Here is a 21024-nt window from a genome sequence, read left to right as displayed (position 1 = left end):
AGGTTTGTGTGAATGGGTACAGTGTTGACACACCGTCTGTGGACATAAACACATGGTTGTCAGGGTCAACTCCAGGTCAGAGTATAATCTACGTACGCCGTATAAAGCAGGACTTTCTAAAATATTTATCTACATTCAGTTGTATTTTATAGATTCTGGTTTGACTTTTATATTTGTTGGTTTGTTCTTCTATCTTTATACAAATTTTCTGATAGTATGAACTTAAATGGAAGAAAAAGAGGAATATGTCGTAATTATTTTGTCAAACGTTACAAAGCTAATTGAGTTTTGATATAGAGAAGCGTAAACTGGCTTTCCCAACTAGGGCAGGAAGGGCATTGTGTGGTTTTATTGTGCAACGTCTCCCGTTTATACACGGTTTGTCTGTGTGTTCACTCGTGTTGGGTCACAGAAAGTACACGCAGCTGTTGGCGGTTACACACCCAAAAGTTCCCACGCTGTGTAGTACCTCCCAACGTGGTGTTTGGACAACAGCAAAATGGAGAGATGATTTAATGGTGGACTTACGCCCAAGTGAGATCCATATGATAAGAACGTGGACACATAGGGATTCAAAGAACCTTACGACAGGTAAAGGTAATCAACAGGATATCTGTGCTGCTGTTGCTTCGATTTCTATGGAACAAAAACGTGCTGCACATTCATTGAGATTGGTGACAAACCGCAGACAGACCTTTGGTTCTCCTCTCGCTCTACAGGCGTCATGGTTTTCTTCTGCTTCAGATGCTCGATCGCAGCGTTTTGCTTCATGACCACCTGAAACAGACGACGCGGAAGGATGACAGAATGAAGAACAAAAAAGTAAAGTACGATAAAATGTATAAACCCACGTGTGGGAAAAAAAAAGAAGAGATCATTTTGACTTTATGAAAACTCCTTGTAATTCTAGCGATGTTAAGCATGTACTACAAACATCTACGGAAACCCATTATCATTAAATGAAAGAAAACAAACATGCACAGTCGTGTCAGCATTGAGCCCGAGAAACAGACTGAGGTTGAAACTAAAAATAAACCCAGACTGGGGACTGGTTATGTACTGATGGCAGGAAGACAGCGAGCCTTCGCCTGGGATGGATGAGCACACGCACGCACAACGCACACACACACACGCACGCACGCACGCACGCACCTGTTTCTGAATGATGTCGCTCTGGCTGGCTGCGTTTAAGGCTTGCTCTCGCTTGGCCTCGGCGGCTTGTTTCTTCTTCTGCTGCTGCTGTTCTCTGAGCTGCTGGATCCTTTGAAGCTGTTCCTGCACAGAAGCTGCCTGGATGGTCACCACGTTCCCAATCTGTGCAAACAACATGTGCGATACGGTGCATCATTGGTACGGTTTAATTGTGTGGAGCGGTAGCATCTTGTGAAGATAATACAAGCTGAGATCTGGTTCAGCTGGCTTGCCGCTCTACCTGTCCTCCCTGAGCTGAGGTGGTCCCGGTCTGTTGTATCTGAATAGGAAGCTGCAGTTTGATGTGCTGTGGAACAGAGCCTCCACCCTGCTGAGCCTGCAGCTGCGCCAACACCTTGAGTCACAACACATAAGAAACACAAGTTTAATAAGCTGAAAACAAAACCAGGCTGGTGGACTTTAAAGTGTCCTACTGCTGGACACCATCTCAAATACAGATGTTTTGGGAAGCCTAAGGTGCTTCGGCTAATGGTACGGTATCGATCACGGTGTCTCCTTGTTAATCATACCTGGACCTGCTGCTGCAGTCCAGACATGCCGAGGATCTGAGGGGTCTGCTGCAGCTGCAGCTGGGCGGCTCCGCCTTGCGTTTTCACCTGCAGCGAGGTGGGAGACTGGATGGGCATGTGGGCCTGCGTCTGAGGGGGCAGCTGGCCCTGCGGGGTGGCCGACGAAGGGGTGCTGGTGGTGGCCAAGGGGGTTGCCCCTGCCTGGACAGGGGCAGCAGCCTGCTGAGCGGGTTGTGCTGGGGTTTTGGTGGAGGTGGAGCTGGGTACTGTGCTGGCTGGAGTGTGCGGGAAGAGCATCATCATGAAACAAATTCACTGCAAGTCACGTCCACAATTATACCGCAGGCTTGGCCAATAGCAAGCTAACAAGAGTGGTGCGTGCTCGGTTCTCATCATACCTGTGCTTGATGTGGGTGCAGCAGCGGAGGCCAATGGGGTGAAGAGGAAGCGCTGCATCTGGCCGTTAGGCAGCGCGGCCTGCATGAGCTGCTGACCGGGTCCTGGGATGACGGTGACCCCGTGAGGTATGACCTGCAGCTGACCGGTGGTCTGGCCCTGGCCCTGAACCATCACCGTCAGAGCCGGTTGGGTTCCCCCGACACCAGCCTGCCGATCCACACCTGAGCCGGCCTGCTGCTTCTGTGAGAGGCGGAGAAGAGAGGGGAAGGTGAATTACAACCTACGACCCAAACTGTCTTTGGTGAAAAATTGTGGACGTATCCCACTAGTCAAAGCATGAATACATTTTAGGATTTCTCCACAAAATGTCGTACCTCATTTCAAATGTATTACAACAGATTTTGTATTTGTCGGCCCTTGTAACACAGACAGTCATCTAAAAAGGGAAGCTGCCTCTATGCACGTTTCATTCTTCGCCCATGTGTTCAAGAGTTTCTCATCGTCTAAAGAGAACTTGAGCCAAGTCATGAACTCCTGCTGGTATGTATGTGATACTCGGCTATATGCGTGTATGTACACATATTCACACACATCATCAATTACTATCACTCTCGTTAAAGGAAAACATGTGGGGAGAAATAATGTCTAAGGATCAATGTTGCATTGATGTCCCGAGAAGTGTATAAATAACCGTTGTTCTCCAAATACCTGTCTAATAAGTCACAGGCCATGTTATCTTTTATTTATTGCTATTTGGTAGGTGGTAATGTCAAATACTGGGGGTGACCTATGGTGACCCTAACTAACCTGTGTTAGCTGGGTGAGCTGCGCCAGCGTGAGCTTCACCTGGCCTTGCCCCTGTGCCCGCGGCGTCCCGGGGGGTGTTTGGCCGGCTGCTTGTCCCGATAGGGTGGCGTTGGTCGCCCCCTGGCCTGTGACCGTGGCGACGGGGCTGGCACCAGACAACGCTGTGGAAACTGCCTGGCCGCGAATGATCTGCGTCACCACCTGTTGTCCGCCCTGACCTGGAACAGAAAGGCGAATAACAATGGTGAGATTAACCAGACTTTACACACATGCAGAGAAGACTTGCAACAGCTAGTTTGCCTCGATTTGTTGCTACTTGTTGATCTGAAGCGTTTTAAAACCTGAAGGAAAAGTACATTACCTTGCTGGACCACGAGCGGTGAGCGGAGTATCGTCTTCCCCATTGGTCCCGTCTGCTGCATCGGTGTTCGGATCACGGTCATTCCTGGGCGGATCTGACCACCGGCACCCAGAACCTAGGTGGACATTTACATGAAGTATTAACAAATAGTTTCAAAGGCAGCATTCTGTACAAAAAAAATAACAAAGGTCAAAACACAAAGAAGCACATCTGGAGCTGATTACATTCTGTAATATCAAATAAAATAATGCGGTTACTTTCTTAAAAAAGAACCAGCAGCCCAAGCAACAAAATAAATCGTAAGACAGAGCAGAACAAAGCAGAATAGAAGCAAGAACATTTCGAGTTGTGAACGTGCAAAAGGACAAATTAAAATGACTCTACGGATGCTTCTGGGCAGGCGGAAGGCAGATGTACCTGCTGCTGCGAGCCGGGAGTATTGGGCCTGATGTTGAGTGTGGTGGTGCGGGGCTGGAATGTGGTGTAGGTCTGGGCACCACCTGCCGTGCTTGAGGGGATGATACCCAACACCTTCTGCTGCACCACACCTTTAAAGAAAAGAGAAACAGAAAGATACCCGAGTGAACAAATGAGAAGAATGACCAGTGAGAATCTCAAGGAGAGGTTTTAGATGGAGAAAAGGCTTCCGTGGGAGTGAATTGTCGATATTAACAGTTGAGACAAAAACATGAGTGGAAAGGTGAGAACGATGAGGAGATATTGCAAGTGATGACACAAACGGCACAGAGGAACAAGAGGTTTTAACTAAAGGAGTCAATTCTGCAAGGGCAGATCTGGCACATGTGGTTTAAATACCAAATTGTAATTGCGTGCTTGTAATATACATTTATTTGTCCAGCCTTTTACGACATCCACAAACATTTCTAATACAATTACTGATGGTACATGTTTGCGCGTCACAAGTAAGCAGTTGTGCATTGATGCAACTCAATACATTATTTGTCGACTCGCTTGATGGCCAGCGTTTGATCACAGCAACTGTCAATATTAGTTGAGCAGGTAAACAAAATCGTCAAAGGCTCACTGAAAGCTTAGTTGGGTTCCCCCCAACATACCCGAGACCCCCTCATAAAATATGCATGAATTGAGATCCTACGTTCTGAACTTTGATCTGACAAAGGGAGCGTTTCATATTTGTTCGCTGGGCTCTGTGCCTTAATGAGCTCTGAAATCTGATGGCCGAAATGGAAAACCATCTCTTTCCTCGGCTCCTGCCGCTGCATTTTCGCTGCGGTTTCGTGAGCACAACCGAGCAGGTAAATCTATACATCAAGGGTTTCCCTCTTCAAACATGGAGGTTGAACCCGGCCGTACGACCAGGGGAGTAGCTGCTCCGGTCACACACATCAAACGCGCTTCTCTATGGGCTGGCTGTTTGGAGAGGTCGGGGAGTTGGGACTCCGGAGTTGAGAGGTACACTTTCATTCAAAAAGACGAAAGGGAAAAAAAGAAAAAAGAAAAATGGAATCCTGCTATAGAGGGCTACCTGTCTAGGACGCAGACCTCAGCGTAAACTTGTTTTCCTGCCTAACTTCCTTAAGCCCTTCCAAAACAAACAAGGACGCCCAACACTCATGCAGAATAAATACACATGTCCATTAAATGGTTACACTCCACCTGAACTGCGTTTCCCCTTCATGGCGACTTCAAAAAAGGTAAAATAAAAATAATTTTCTTTGCATCGCTGGTGAATATTATTCTCTTTATCTGGTGAACGCAGGGTTACTGAGAGAAAGTCTGTGTTAAATGATGCATTTGTTATTTGTACCCCAATTCAAGTCATTCTGTTAGTTAGCTTGTCAGATAAAACCGAGCTTAAACATGCAAAATGTAATCTACATAAACGTTGATACAGCTTAGAAAGATATTTAGTCTCCAGACTAACCTTTCCTATACAACGTTTTGGAGATTTTCACTGAAGCACATGTTCAGCTTGAAATGGCACACTATCTAATGTTTATGGCATGTAGTCAGGTAATTCATGTCGTGAAAGCATAACATGAGCTATATAACCCGTATAAATACAATTCCCATCATCCAATAATATGAGAGGACCACAGACAGTGGTGCTCACTCCAAACGCCTCATCCGCAGTGTCAATAGTGAAATTTTAAAAAACGTCAAAAAAACACCTAACTAAAGATAGTACAATACTAAATCCGCAGTCTGGATTTAAAACTTCAGACTACACAAGTCTACCATCCCCAAAACAATCCAACCAAAATAACAGCTTTCTATTAGATCACCATGCCGACGGGCGCAGCCAGACATGATGTGCCACCCCAAAACTAAGCAGCTGACTCATGATGTTGGCTCATGATGTTGACGCAGTCCAGGCTGCCTCAGTAGCACGAAACACAGAGAGCGGCTGACCGCTTCTGAAAGGTCGTCCCCTATAACATTCGTTCAGATGGAACAAAAATCTCCCTTGGAGATCAAGCATCCAGCAACTACAGTCCATTTCTCCAGCATGTGAATGTGAGCCCGATATTTACTCTCCTTTTAGATGCGTTTTTTAATAATATGATAGATGCTGCACTTTTAAGACCGGAAAACTACAGAGAAGGGAAAAAGGTTACAAGATACAACACATACACATCAGGTCAGTGAAGTCATTCTTACTAGTATATCAAACAGCTGCTTTGCCAATACCAACAGTATATTGGCTTAGCTTTAGTTGAAAACACCTGCCTTCTGCGTCCAAAGACACTGCTATAAGAGCTCTCTTAATGTATTCAGAGATCTAAAAAACTTAAAGAAGTGATTCATTTTGAGCATTTGAGGAAAAACATGGCCGCATTAGCATTAGCATTAGTTAGGTAAAACTAACTGTGGCAGATGTGTGAATTCAGAGGCAAAGGGCCACCGTGCTTTTTGGGCCTTTAGAAAAAAAATGCTTGTGTGCTTGGCTCACTGACAGAGGCAATTGAGGACAGAGGAATGTCTACCGTGTCTAATTTGTGGATTTTAAAATGTTTGGGCCTGTGGTAGGTGGCACCAACAACATACATCATAAAAAATGAGTGAAGACCGCCTCCGTTCCTCCAGGGTGCTTTGTGAGTTAGTTGGCACACCAACTTCAAACAATATCATTCAATTAATGAGGCAAATCTAATTTGCTCCTTTGACACATTTCAAATGTTCCTGTGGGTCTGAGATGAATAAATGAAAACACAAACAAACATGTCGCGGATGGAAAGAGGAAATGTCTGCAGTAAATAAATGCATCCGTCTGCCAGTGTGAGTGTTAGTGAGGCCTGCCGTACCTCCTTGCGAAGTCGGCACGTTGACTGTGACGATCTTGCTGTTGGCGGGCAGCGGCAGCTTGGTGGTCACTACCTTCCCACCCACTGAGGTCCCCGTGATCTGGAAGGTGTGTCCACCAGACGTGGCCACGTTGGTCTCCGCTCCTAGAAAAGCAAACCCGGGGGAACAGAGACACTTAAAAACACGATATAAACACGAAACACGAAACCACATTTGTTAGAAGGCTCAGGGAAACCGGTACGCTGCTCTGCAACGTACCTTGCGTACTTTGACCCTGCTTGACCCAGGTGGCAAACGACTGCTGGAAGTTTTTGTTCTGCTGGAATGTGACGGGGGTGCCCATCTTGGTGGACAGTACCACCTTGGTGCTGGGGGTGCCGTGGCCTGACAGTGAGCCCACGATGACTTTGGGCGTGATGATGGGCGTCGCGGGAGTCCCTGTTGGCGTTGCTGTGACTGTCCCCGTTTTCTGGTCCAGACGTTTCTGAGAAACAGTCGGTTGGTACTTAAACATTAGGAACCCATGGCAGGTATACAAAAGAAATGCCAACACATATCAGTCGGGTCCAGAAGCAAGATCAAAGCCTCAGTTGAAACATTTAAAAAAATAAAAGACTGTGGAAAGACGTCAGTGAAGCACACTCACCTTGGCCTGCTCTGCTGCCTGAGCTTTCTCTTTTTCCACCCTGTAAAACAAATTTGTAAAAAAACAAAAAAAAAGGTTAAACTGAATCAACGTGAAGGACATACTGTGCTCAATTTCAGGTTAATAGTATTTGGGATTTTAGCACAAAAAACCCCATGATTTTTCTCATGCGGTCTGTCGTAAAACATTTTAGCGCCCGTCTCTTTCCATCCTCTCAAAAAATTTGCTCTGATTGGCTTGGCGGGCAAAAAATACGGCGCACCTTTGTCTGGGGGACATTCCAGCCACATGCAGTCTAGCTGGAAATTAAATGGTAAATGGTCTTGTACTTGCAGAGCGCTTTTGTAGGCCTACAAGCACTCAAAGATCTTTAACACTACACCCATTCACACAGCGATGGCAGGCGCTTGAACACAAGGTACCACCTGCCCACCGGCACCAACAATCACACACTGTAGACACAGCTTCTACTTGGGAATGTACATTGCACGAACGAGCCGAGGATCGAACCGGCAACCGATCACCATCCTCAATAATATCGGCCTCTCCAGTTGGATGTGCTTCCAAATGTGGGCGTGGCATGCCTGACCCTTGACCCCTCTGACCTTTCTGAGAAGGCTCTGATCTCCCAGAGGTCGAGCTCCTCCTCAGCCACCCAGGTCTCAATCACCACTGGGCCCGTCTGCTTTGCCGGCTCAGGCTTCTTGGGGCGCAGGGCACTGGAGCGCAGCCCCTTCCTCTGGGGGGTGTGGGTTTCTGGAATGGCAATGGAACAATATCAGATCGCGTTTGTGTCAAATTTTTAAACGTTGCAAAATGAACGAGGAGCAACACAACTGATTTATTAAAATATTTGAAATTCCCTCACATAAGCCAATAAATCGTGCGTGTATTTCTTTTTTGTCATGAAAAATGGTGCCTCTTACCTTTGGGAGTCTCAGGCAGTCCCAAGGGACAGATGATTTTGCGGATGCAGTACTCCGAGCGAATGCCGTGGAATCCCACGTCGCGACGCTTGATGATCTCCGTGGTGGTGATTTCAGTGTCCGAAGTCTCTGTAGCAATGAGTGGGGATAGGGCTGGGTTGTCACGGTGACGTGGAGGAGAAACCCTCCGACATACTCACATGACGCCTACATGAGAGTAAGGCCTGTATCTTTGTGTCTTTCTATAAGCCAGTGGTTCCCAAACCCTCTCTGTCGAGCCCCCTTTTGATGATAACGGTCATATTCTGCTTTCACAACATTAATTACCTGACTAGACGCTGTATACATTAGACAGTGTGCCCCCGACAAATGGGTAGTACCTTATTTGTTTAAATTAATTGCACTATAATATATACATTTTTCTTTCTAAAAAATACATATTACCTCATACCACATCAGTTTATTCCTTTTTTTTTTTGTTTATTACGTTTATTACTACCTGTCCGTATGGTGCCGACAGCTGCGGATGGTTTGACGGCCATGTCGTCCCATCTCAGACAAGCCCACAGGAGCCTCAGCATCAGGCTCACACCAGCCAAAGACTTGACCGTTTGCAGGCGATACCTGCAACACAACCAGAGGTTCAAGTACTTTATTTACAACTACGCACCTGCACATAAAAATCACTGCCTGCTGCACTGAAAGAAACACCTGGAAAACGGAAAGGGTGTGATGTGTAAATTATTCTGAAAATTTGACACTTAATTGCGATTCTTCAGTTGCTCTCTTACAATTCATCAGTGCCAAGCGACCACAAGTGACTCCCTCAGTGTGGCAGAAAACACACAGGAGCAAGATCATGAGTCACGAAGAGGATGACCGAGGTTTCTGGTAGAGTTACAAGCCCTTATTGACGGTTTTGATGAAAGATCAAATGGCTGACATATTTAATAAATTATGTATATATTATCTCTGTATAAGACATTTTGGGTATAACGTATTAGAAATATTCCTTCCATGCATCGTTATGGCTGCAGTTACGAAACAGAGCTTGGCACTAAAACATCTCCACAGGGCTGTGTCTGGGTTTGCTACATGTCCCTTATGTGAAGTCGTCTACGGAGGAAATATCCCTGGGCTGCGGCGCCGGGTCGCTGCACAAAATGAACATCCTGACACTTGTCTGCCTGATCTCTGAGGTCCTGTTAAAAGAGCCTGTGGCTCAGAGCCACAACATCCTTCAGGGACAAAGCCACAAACAGCAGACAGGGAGGGAGACAAACAAATCAACAGGACAGGGCCCTTTGACTCCAGCAGGAGACGGCGGTCTGAACTCTAGCAGCCTTCTCCAAATGTACATTCTCAGCTGCTAATCCTGCTCTTATACTTTGTACCACAGCCATATTTTTTGGATATCCGCTCTCACAGAAAAATAGCAGAACAACTCCTTAGACCAGGTGCACTTTCTTTTGCTGGAGAGTTTTAAAAAGAAAAACAAAAAGGGGTGTTCTGAGGTTTTTTACAAAATATTTTGCTGAAGATTTATAAAATAAGGCAATTGTTGAATTTTCTCGGAATATCTTTTTATTAAACGTGAATTTTCAGTACGGTCTTGGAGATTTTGGAATTCATGATTTTCGTGGAGGCAGTAGATACAAATCATGTCTGACTGACTCTTTATATTTACTTTATATTATATTTACTTTTATATTTTGGTTTTGGAATGTCTGTCTTTTGAACTAGAGTTGTATTTGTTTAGGCGTCTATGTTACAAATTGTTTTCCTCGGTTTGTCTTTCCCCCTCTGACACACAAAGTGACCTGCGTGTCAGATATCGACTACATACCACAGCCGTCGCCCTTGAACAAGATCCCGGCCACAGAATGCTCCCCACTAATCACGGATGCTCGGATGGGTCAAATGCAACGACGGACTTTCACCACGAAGAAGCGCTTCTTGATCAGTGAGGAATTACGCGTGCGGCGAGCACAAGGACAGAAGGAATGGAAGCTTTGAACAACCCTTGCTGTTTAGGTGGTTGAGAAAGCTTCGGCCCGCTTACCTCCAGGTGATGCCAAACGTGGGCCTCGGTGAAGGATATGGCCAGATATCCAGCGCTGGCTTCGAGTTGTAGCTGAAGATGGACACCTCGCGGAACCCGCCTCTCCTCGCCAGCACCTTCAGGTCGTCGTGCGGCAGAACAAAAATGCTCTTGCGGTTGCTCTTTGTGACGAACTTGCGATACGAAGGAAGCGCGGTGTCCGAGCGGGTCTTCTTGGTGCGGGAGAACTTGAGGAGGCGGACGCGGCCCGTGGTCGACGACGAGTCCTCGAGGCTCACGGTGACGGACACTGATGAGGTCTTACCCCTGAAGTCCCTGGTGGACTTACTGACGCAGGCCGAGAGCGCCGCCTTCTCTTCCTGCGCCACCACCTCACCCTGGCCGTCCTCTGACTGGGCGTCGGGCCCGGGGGAACAGACTTTGGTCACAGTCGTTTTGGTCATGGTGGTAAGGGTGGACACCGCGCTGCTCTCCGTCAGCGACGCCACGGGCTCGGTAACCACTCCGGAGGCGCTCGACGGCACTCCAGCCACCTTCATCTGCGTGCAAACTACGGTTGTGGTGGTTGTGGAGGTGGTGGTGGTTACCTGGGTGATGACGGCCTTCGCCGGTTCTGTCGCCCCGGTGTTGTTGTTCTCCTCAGCGAAGTCGTCGCTCAGACTGGAGTCTTCCGCTGAGGGTATGGGAGACGGGGACATTCTGATGATCTTGAGCACAGGAGTGGGTTTCGTCTCAGCGCTGCTGTGCTGAGTGCTTTGACTATTAGCTTCAATGGCTTTTACGTTGTGCTCCAGCCTCGCCACCTTCAGTGGGGGTTTGTAATCCTGGTCTGACATCATTGTCTTGCTCTCTACCTTAGCGGCTGGGCTCGGTTCCTTGTCCCCGGCCTCAGCGTAATCATTGAGAGGGGCCAAATCTCCGTTCACTAATGGCTTCAGCTGCACACCGTCCTCGACAAGTAGCCCTCGTTCTTCGATTTTACCGATGCTGTTCAGCAGCGGCGGTGGACTAAGTACACCGTTATTTGAGCTCATCACAGAATCCCTCAACATGCGTTCACTGGCCAAGCCATCGTTACCGTTGACCTGAGGGAGAGCAGAAACCGGCTTAGGAGCGCTGTTGCCTTCGGGTCTACCCGGTCCAGCACCGTGTACAGTTTCTCGGTTCTCCTGTTGCCCCGTGCCATTCTCCTCTGTGCATGGATGCAATGAACTTACATTTTCTGGGTTTTGCTGGATACCTTTAGAAGGAGATGTGTTTTGACTGCTTATCTGGTTAAGCAGACATGATGTTCTTAGAGAGGCGGATTTCAAGTCGGGTACCTCAGACCCTGTGTTTTCAACATGTGCAGCCGTGGTAACATTTGATGATACGCTGGCTGTTTGTTGCTCTAAAGAGCTATAAATCCCCCCCTCCGACGCTTCATGTACATCAGGCAATGTGACGCCCTCTTGCCCTGAACAGTCTCTTTTGCTCTGATCAGTTTCTTTTGGCCCCATAGTCCTTTCCACCAAGTCTGCCTCCAGTACCTGAGGTACGGAGGCAGTTTGGTTTTGTGTCCCCGTGCTGCAACTGTCTTTGTGAGTGGAGTCTGGAACCGGAGGAGGAGGAGGAAGCGGAGAGGAAGTCTCCTCCGTAGTTTTAGAGAGTTCAGCCTCACTCTCCCCTTTGACTTCACCTCCTCCGAGTTTTCCTGCCGATGGAGTTTGTGTGGAAGATTTCTCCTCCACTTTCACAGCTTTGCCCAGCGCCAGCTGTGTCTGGGCAAGAGTTTCGGGCTTGAGTGGGGCCCGCGGCCGGACAGGAGTGCTCGCAGCAGGGTTTAAAAAGGACGAAACTGGTGTGGGGATCTGACATTTGGGGGCAGGCACCTGCTGCCTCTGCCTCTCCTCAATAATGTGCTGCTTCACTCGTCGCTCCAGCAGGACGTCCAGCTTGGAGGACTTCTTCTTCTTGTAGGCAACGCGGGTGAGGAAGCCTTTGCTGACATCCACTACATCGTAGTTAAAGGGTCGTGTAGGGCTCTCCGTGGGCTCCTCCTTCACGGAGGCCTTTTCTTGCTGAAGACTCGGCCCTGGAGGAAACATTAAGTCCGATTTTAATCTCCATTAATATACAATTATCTTTACAATCGCTGTCAATCAAGTTGAAAACGCTTGGAAAGGACACACAATGCTAAATTGTCATTCTAATAGTGGTTTAGGTGTAAAGCACAACTCTTGAGCCACATGCAATTGAATACTGTGCGATTAGACACGGCCGTACTTTGCATTTCCTCTATTGGCGCGTCAGTGGGGTCCACCTCCATCTCTGCAGGCGATCCGTCGGCCGACAATTCCTCAGACTTCTCCTTTTCATCCACCCCGTGTTTCTTTTCCTCTTCCATCTCCTCTTTAGACTCTTCAACAGTCATCGGAGGATCTGGTGCAGACTTGGAGATGTCTTGATCTTTTGCCTCGCCGCTTGAGACGGCAGCTTGCTGAGCTCCTGATGCAGCCACACCGAGATGTCGACTCAAATCCAACAGGGTACATTTCTTGCCAAGTTTGGCATCTTTTTGGGACAAAGTGACTGAATTACAAAACAACATCTCTATCGCATCAATAACGTGTTTTTGACACTGCAGTTAATCCGCAGCTTTGCGGGACATTGGAAATAATTGGTAGCAGCCTAAATGGTAAGCGGATAAACAAGAACATAAACTAAGTATGAATTTAAAACCAGAGAACTATCAAAAGACATTCACAGAATACAAAACTGAAAACACAAGATCACTGACAGAGACAAATTCACTTTTACAGTCAAATGATAGAAAACCACATTATAGGCCCAAAAACGTCTCCAGACCTTCCAGTTCTTTGCGGTAGTTAGCGTTGGTGTTGCCGGGCAGCCGGGGGACAAACCGCTGCATGTAAGTCTTACTGATCCAACTCCAGCCGCCGTAGCCTGTAACGCGATACTCCTCTCCCTTCTGCTTCCACACCTTCAAGTACGACCACAACATAGAAGAGGAATGAGTAAAAAAAGAAGGAAAAAGAGATGCAAGGTTCAAACAGAGAAAGTGAATTAGGAAAGACAGAATAAAAAAGGGCATAAGGCATAAGGAGAGATTAAAAGTTCAGAGGTGATTCACTAAATGATCACTAATTGCTGCTGGAAATGACTCGCATCGTAACTCAACTGGCTGCATCAAAGAGCCCTTGATGGTCACTCGCACAACATACACTGCGTTTTTCCCCTGAGCAACGCCTCCGTTTTCCTGGCAGCAAGTTCTAAATCTTCAAGTAGACCAGACGGAAATAGTTTTGCTGTTATTCTATTGTCCAAAGTTTTATGTTGAGTATGCAGACAACAAAAGTAGAATATTTATTGTGTCGGTATCTCATGAAATCAAGCCAGTGATGGTGGTCCAATCTCAATCTGATATATTGACTTATGTAAACATAACAGTTGGCACCATCACCCCACAGCAAAACGGTCCTGGGTTCAAACCCGTCCAAAGGCCTTTCTGTGTGGAGTTTGCACTTTCCCCCCTGTACTCTCCTCTCTCCACAGTGCAAATGCATGCAGAGAATAGGTTCATTGCTAGGATTGACAACCTACCTGATGCTTGATTGGAAAGGTGTACTTGACCCAGGTGGCCTGTTGCATTGTCTCCTCATCCTCCAGCTTCTTCTCCCGCTTCTTCACTTTCTCCTTCTCTTCACGTTCCATGGAAGTCATGCGATTTAACCTGAAAACAGAATAAAAGTATGAAGCACAGTAAAATTGATATATACCATTGATTCTACCATCACAGCATCCCTTCAGCCATTTGAGACATGTATGTAAATAAGTATTTCGTTAATAAGTGAGTAAACAATTGGAAAGCTTCTTAAGTCTGTAAAAGTATAATTAAAGCACTGACTAGTGATAGTTTAGAAATTAAACAGTCTCTTTCATATAACTTTGCTCACAGTTCAGTCTCACACGTACACACACTCTGATCCTAACCCTGAGAAATCAATTGGGGCTTTAAAAAAGGGGCCTTGTGGTGTTACATCAGTAGTAGATGCAGAGGTGGGTGGCAGTCTAAATATTATGCCTCACAGCTAAAGTGGGCCTTTTGATTTGATCTGCTGAACTAACCACACAACCCAAGTGTACATGGTGAACGCTTGTTTGAGTAGAATTTTGAAATACTTCTTGCATTTAAAACCACAGTGTAGGTGTGGAACTATAGCTAATATGTGGTAATATCTCAAGCATGTGTTGACAAAATAACAAAAGCACAGATTTCTTACAGTTGGTACAGCCCACATACGAACACGCTGTACTACCTGGTGTGGCCCAGTGAGTCCTTCCAGAGAGGCAGCATGGCGACAGGTTTGATGGCACACTCCAGGATGGCCAGAGCCAGCGCAAACTCTCTGGCTTTACTGCACATCTGAACAGCTTTGATCCAATTGGTCCTACAAAACCGGCAAAGAATCATTAAGAAAACACTAAGACCACATTAAGTTTTCTCGTCATGGTGTCTGTTTACTTTTGGAAAGGTGCTTTAATTGTGACTTTTTCATGATGTATAAATAAGTGGATTTAATGAAAAGGACACCAACGGCAGCAAGACGGACAACTTAATGAGCATTTTGTGTGTTTATAAAGTACATAGCACACCACGCAAGAATTGTAATGAAATGTTTCCATATCACAGTACACAGTGCCAGTACCTGTGTGAGGCCCAGTTAGGGTGCATGAATGGCGAAGGAACGTTGTTCTCCAGCTGGATGATGGTGATTCTCAGTGTGGAGATGGTCAGCAGCTTGGAGCCATGGATAGACCCATTCCACTTAAACTCTCCTGCGGGTGTCATGCAGAACTTGTGGGAGAGATGCCGCCTCTTGTCGTGGTCCTGATCAAAATAAAAACCCATGTGACTTTGATGTCTTTATAATAGTGTAGAAAACCTAAAAATTAAAAATTATTTAATGTTGGAGTACCTCTAAACAATAGCAAAAACAACAGGTTTGGGTTTTACTTGCCTCTCTGTGCTGGTGTTTGTTGAGGGCCACAGTATTGGAACTGTACTGGTTATGATAGACGCGGTATTTTCCCTCCTGGCCGAGTTTGAAGTATTGGCTGAGAGTCCCCTTGATCATCTCTTTGCCCCGTGTGGTCACACGGGTGACGTCACCGTGTGCATTTACTACTAGTATCTGTACAGGCAGGGGGACCGGAGTCATTCAGATTCATCTTAATATCGCCTCATGACAAACGTTCATATTCCCGTGTATTCTATTCTCTGCATAAAATGAGCATCCTCACACACAATGAGAATGCAGCCTTCAAAGCAAAAACCTATGCTTTAATGTGTAACACGTTAGTTAGGGACACGGTTTAAAAGATTGTCAGCTTTGTGTTTAGCACTACGCAGTTTTTAAAATTGTGTCCTCTAAAAGAATGAAAATGATCATTCTTTTAGGCTCTTCTCACCTCTTTGAAACCCTTGTTGGCCACCTGTTGGTTCTTCATCTGGCTGAGCTTACTGTCCGGGTTCCTGAGCCGGGTCACCATGCGAGTGGCAGCAGACTTCCTGCAGCCGAGACCCGCCTCGCCGTTAGCGGAGTCCTTGCCATCTCCTGCAAACCCAATGAGAGAAAAGGCCATTTCTTAGCTTAAAGTCTATTTGAAAGGGTGTATGATGCGCAATGACCACTGAAAGCGAGAACATTAGCAAGTACCAGTGGTTGCATAACGAACGTAACAGTGAGAATACTTATTGAAAACTCATGTAAGACAGGCCTTAAAACAGACAAAGTACAATGTGTAGATTACTAGATTTGTTTTTCACTTTTCACCAAAGTTAATTCAACACCACATTGATTTTATCCAGAAGTCTCAAGATCACAATCCTTACTAGACCACCTTCACTTACACCCAAGTAGAGCAGAGTACAGCTTTCCACAGAAATTAGAACGCAAAACTTAGTTATGACAGGTTTCCCCCCCCAGACCTGTGTCATCGAGGCTGGCCATGGATGACTGGGAGGATTTGTCGGCGAGGTCTGGAGGTTCAGGTCCTTGGGGAGCAGGCCGGGGTGCCGCGCTGCCGTCACTGTTCTCCTCGCTGCTCTGGGCTGGCCGGCTCAGGCTCTGGGTGCCATCTCCACTGCCCGCGACAGAATCTGACGATGGGTTTTCTGTCACATAGACGGACAATCCAAAAGAGTTGGACCGTTACATGAGCAATATCAGCTTGGCTGGGTCGTGTCGTCTTTCACCCCGGTTGTCTTTAAGGGTTTGCACGAGTGAGTACGGCCGACATCGCTGTTCTAGAATAACCAGTCTTTGGCATCAAAGCAGTGAAGGACGACCAAGCAGAAGCTTAGTCCTAATGAACGTAGAAACTTTCTTGTGACAGCTCTGAAATGGTTGATGCTACAGCTCCCTCTACTGATAAGTCACAAGTAATACATGAACCAAATAACCAACACATTATGGAGGGACTCCGGAAAACAAGGGGCACCCAGTGCAGGCACGGCTCTAACAAGACTTACACAACTCGACTGAGTAGAGAAGCTCTGTAATTATCATGGATGAATATGTGCATTTTTTTTCAACAAAGCCGCTACCTAAAATGAGAGGGATTCGTTCGGAAGCATACAAGCAAGCAGCCGAGGAAAAAGCTTATTTATGAGAATTATTCTGCCAGGCAACGGAAATGCTGTCCCCAGTGGACCGAGGCCCGGTTCTTGTCATGCGGAGTGTGGTGACAATGCCTTCTGATTGCATATCCATCGATGCAATCAGCATCACAGCTCTTTAGGGGAAAAGAGCACATGAGTTCTGGCGCAAAATGGCAGGAGGTGTTGCAGGGCGGACTCTGGGTCTCGAGAAATAAACATTGGACAATTGAACAAAAAAGCCAGCAGATGGAATGAGAGCCACATGCAAAGAAACAGGCCGAGAAATGGCCGAAGCAACTAACAAGGCACTGCAATGAGATTCATTCCGCTGCAGACTGCGACACCAAAGCCGATCCCCTCAAAAAGGAAAAGCTCAATGAAGTCAACGTCCCCGTGAAATGTCCTCGTATACCTTCGCCGTTGTTAGAGACCTTCACATGGGAACATCCCGCTATCAGAACCGCTTCCGCGGCGGCCGAGGTCTTCGGGGACTCCGAGGCCCGGCCGGAGCTCGCGGCGGTGGGGAGCGGAGGCGAGCCTGCCGTAAGTGTAGGTCCGTCTGAGATGCTACTGCCACTACTGCCACCGTGGCCAGTGTGTGCAGCTTCAACAACTACAGGTGAACAGCGGCAACGTTGTAAACATTGTGGATATTATGGAATTGTGCATACAAAACGTGTGGACAATGAAGAGCAGCAGCAATGATTTGGTCTGACAAAAGGAGGTCAAAACCAAAAAAACTCTACTAACACAATAGAAAGTAACCCACTATTTGGAGACTTTTGCCAGAGCTACTTCATACTACCTTTAGATTTTTAAGATGAAATATATGCAATGAATAGGCATTTAAATGCATAATGATTGGGGGCAATAAGCTTTGTTCTGCTGCACATACAATAAATGTTTGATCATTCCTTAAAGGGGCCTCTTTATTGCACTGCATAAAACATAAGCAGTAAAACATATATATATATTTATATAAATTAAACCTTGTCACTTGTCGTGGAAAAGAACACAGCATTTCTAATCGGTCCTAGAGCCAAATAACCACGGGACTCAGAATCAAAAGGTAATTTCCCCATAGTGATGATGTACTTTTCTTCAAAAGGAAATGGAAGTACTGAGACCCAGAGAAACAGATTTTCAGAGGCTACTGTTTTTGTGCTAGCATTAGCGTTATTTTCAGCTACATAGTTGTCCGAATATTTTGTGAAATAGCAACATCACAAATACCTCCACCATCCTGCTTCTCCTCAGTGGCCTCTTCTTGAGTCTTCCCATCTTCTGTCACATCTTTGCCCTGGTCCTCCTGTTGTCCCCCGTCCCTCATCCTGGCCTCTTCGTCTTCCTTCTCCTTCTCCATCCGCGCTTTCAGCGCCTCCTCGGCAGCCCGTCTCTTCACCTCCTCCAGCTCCTCCTCCTTCTTAGCCCGCAGCCGATCCAGGATCTCCTCTGGACGACAGAAGCAAACGGACAACAAGAGACGAAAAGGATAAGAAAGTAGACGGCGAGGGATTATAATGAAATCATAATCGAGGGTGTGATGAACAACACAGCAAAGATAAAAGCAGTAGTAGAGTCATTGGAATCTCATACTGAAACTGAGAGCACCCGTTCTAAAACTAAACACAGAAAAGAAAATGAGTTGTTATCTAACAGCGATGGGAAGACCACTGAGCGCACATTAAAAGCCATAGTCCATTGAGAAGATACGAGTTGAGAAGGAAAGGTTGTTTATTTATGGAGGCAAGATTATCATCATTGCTCAGGTGCGGCTGAATGATTGCTTGTATTCAGCTGTTCTTGAGTTCTCCTTTGTACATCTGTATTTGTTGTTTGTTTTCATGGTATGCTGTGATCCAAGCTTGAAAAGTTACCATACAAACAGAACATGACTCTTTTAGAAAGTAAAAGATTAACCTACTAAAAAATCTGCTCGTTCACACTTCACAGATGGTAGCAGCAAGACTGTTTACAGTACTTGCATTAAATGGCTTCATGTACAAACTTTTAAATGTGTAAGTCCTTGTTGATGTCGACCAGCAGTAATTAACATCCAAACGTGCTGTAAAACAATAACGTGCGGTGATACTGCGGCGTTAATGTGTCGCGTATCGAGACATAAAAACGATGGACCGAGCAGACGGAAGCTCTGCAGCAGAGAAGGACTCATTCGTCGCACCATTTGTGATTCAACATAAGCTGAGCAACAAAAAGCCCCCATCTGCACTGAGCAGGACGACCTGAGGGAAGCTGAAAGACATTAGATACAAACAGACACGTGGTGACATCAATCGTCTGTTGAACACTCCTGAGCCGTAAACCATCTCTCACAAGTATCAAGTGTGCTACGTCATCATAGCGTTTAAAAAGACACACAAAACAGAAACCACTGGGATGTAAAGCTGTACTCACACTGGCATACAACAGTTACGAGTAATACAAGTGCTCGCTTCCACTTGAAACACTGCATCAAAAGTACCCCCCCCCCCCCCCCCCATACAGGAGCGCTGTGTTTGAATCCTTCATTCTCACTGCGCTCAAAACTGATTTCAATCAATCAATCAATGTGATCTGCTCACAAGTGCATCATTTTCAAGGACACGGCGGGCGGAATATTTTTGTCTGAAGCGAGGAGCGACTGAAGGGGGGCTGGACATTGGTCAAACCGGGACCAGAGTAAGGTTACATAATAGCTGGGTTCATTCCTGCGGCCCGGCTATCTATGACTCGATGGCATTCATAAGAATCGAGGGAGGGGGTAGGGGGGGGGGGACTGGGGTAGTTCGGCGATTGGAGAGACTGAGGCGGAAGATGGAGAAAAGAAAGAAAAGAGATCCTTCTTCCACTCATTCCATAATGACACCAAAAGGCATCTCACGTCTTCTGACAATTAGTTCATATTTAGCAAACCGAGAGGAGGTGGAGACTTTCTTACCGTTAGCGGCGGTGAGGAAACACTTGTTGCTGCCGCGGGCCTTGTTGGTCAGGTCCTCGGTGATGTCCATGTGTGCATGCACCTCGTCCCTGATCTCCTCGAGCGCCGCGTACAGGTCGCCCTCCCAGTACTCCTTATCCAAGCAGTCGATGAGCTCGGCCAGCTGGACCTAACAAAGTGCAACACCACATGGGTTCACAGGGAATGTTGGGATGTATTGTGTCGATCAGGAGGAGGAGATCGGGACACACAAGTGATGAAAAGTCAAATCTTTCTAAAACAAAAGGATTCAGCGAGGGAAAGCGACCAGTTGAGTCTACCTTGGTGCTGTAGTACCAGATGGCTTTGTCCTCCTGCTCGCCATCCTCCTCGCTGTGGGGGGAGACAGGAGGGGCAACATTAGGAGACACAGCGGCGAGGATGTGATCTACGCGGGGCTTCTTTCTTCTCTACTTCTGTGTTTAAGGAGTATTCGTTAGCCTTTTGTCCAGTGTACTTCATGTAAATACTCCTCACACTGTATTTAGCAGAGACCGCTGCTTTGCTGTTGCTCTAAATCTGAGCAGAGCCAAACGGCAAAGGCATCATGGGAAACACAGCAGAGTAAGTCCATCTCGCACACTTCAAAAGGTTTCTATCAGAATGTTACTCCAAAGGTTTCTTCATCTCACATCGCCAGACAGACTCACTCATCAATAGAAAGTCTCATTCTGTGCCACGGACAAACATGATGTCAATATTTAAGGATAGAAAGTGTGTAACATTTGTTAAGGGACTAAAGCTCAGGCGTATCAGACACACACACAGAGCTGGATGGAGTCTTATACGTCTCTTGGCAACAATTTTCCATTCACAAATTATTTATTTTAAGAGCGTTTCTAATTAAAAATGTTTTACACGCGTGTCCCAAAACAGCACTTTAGAGCCAGAAGAGAATCCATGGCACTGAAGAGAATTATCAGTTCATTGTTTAGTCGCTTGTTGTATTTGACTGTACAATGTATTAGATATTGAAAGTAGATTACATAAGAAGAATACATTTATACTTTGTTTTTGTTATCATTTCCTTAAAATGCACTCGCCTGCAGCAAGTGCTGTTGTCCTTCTGAATCATCTTTCATGCTTTTAAGTTGTAGAAAGTCCTCTTTATAGACCGATGTTACTTAGAATAAAGTGTTTGCCACAAAATACTTTCCCGAAATAGGGTGCAAT

General features: G+C 46.3%; 1 protein-coding gene across 6 annotated transcripts in view; it reads right to left on the bottom strand.

The window, feature by feature from the left end:
• LOC120825378 (nucleosome-remodeling factor subunit BPTF-like) overlaps positions 1-21024 on the bottom strand; it is a 38479-nt gene that overhangs the window by 10105 nt on the left and 7350 nt on the right. For 2 of the 6 annotated variants that reach the window (XM_040186975.2, XM_078080524.1), the window contains exons 3-29: positions 20133-20184; positions 19813-19981; positions 18108-18326; positions 17287-17487; positions 16203-16388; positions 15683-15828; positions 15232-15405; positions 14920-15101; positions 14530-14661; positions 13814-13943; positions 13058-13193; positions 12476-12763; positions 10211-12284; positions 8648-8772; positions 8149-8277; positions 7828-7978; positions 7223-7262; positions 6835-7060; positions 6576-6719; positions 3706-3836; positions 3289-3403; positions 2928-3145; positions 2120-2360; positions 1722-1996; positions 1433-1546; positions 1153-1314; positions 695-777 (exon numbers count right to left, since the gene is read on the bottom strand). In XM_040186975.2, the coding sequence (XP_040042909.2) occupies positions 695-777; positions 1153-1314; positions 1433-1546; positions 1722-1996; positions 2120-2360; positions 2928-3145; positions 3289-3403; positions 3706-3836; positions 6576-6719; positions 6835-7060; positions 7223-7262; positions 7828-7978; positions 8149-8277; positions 8648-8772; positions 10211-12284; positions 12476-12763; positions 13058-13193; positions 13814-13943; positions 14530-14661; positions 14920-15101; positions 15232-15405; positions 15683-15828; positions 16203-16388; positions 17287-17487; positions 18108-18326; positions 19813-19981; positions 20133-20184 (6243 nt within the window). The remainder of the gene's footprint in view (positions 1-694; positions 778-1152; positions 1315-1432; positions 1547-1721; positions 1997-2119; positions 2361-2927; positions 3146-3288; positions 3404-3705; positions 3837-6575; positions 6720-6834; positions 7061-7222; positions 7263-7827; positions 7979-8148; positions 8278-8647; positions 8773-10210; positions 12285-12475; positions 12764-13057; positions 13194-13813; positions 13944-14529; positions 14662-14919; positions 15102-15231; positions 15406-15682; positions 15829-16202; positions 16389-17286; positions 17488-18107; positions 18327-19812; positions 19982-20132; positions 20185-21024) is intronic. The other 4 variants (XM_078080525.1, XM_078080526.1, XM_078080527.1 and 1 more) reach the window with 2 other exon arrangements.

The sequence above is a fragment of the Gasterosteus aculeatus genome, chromosome 9 (genome assembly GCF_964276395.1).
Source record: "Gasterosteus aculeatus chromosome 9, fGasAcu3.hap1.1, whole genome shotgun sequence".
In the NCBI taxonomy this organism is placed as follows: Eukaryota; Metazoa; Chordata; class Actinopteri; order Perciformes; family Gasterosteidae; genus Gasterosteus; species Gasterosteus aculeatus.
Note: the sequence above shows the minus strand (reverse complement) of the source record. Positions and strands in the feature narration are given on the sequence as shown.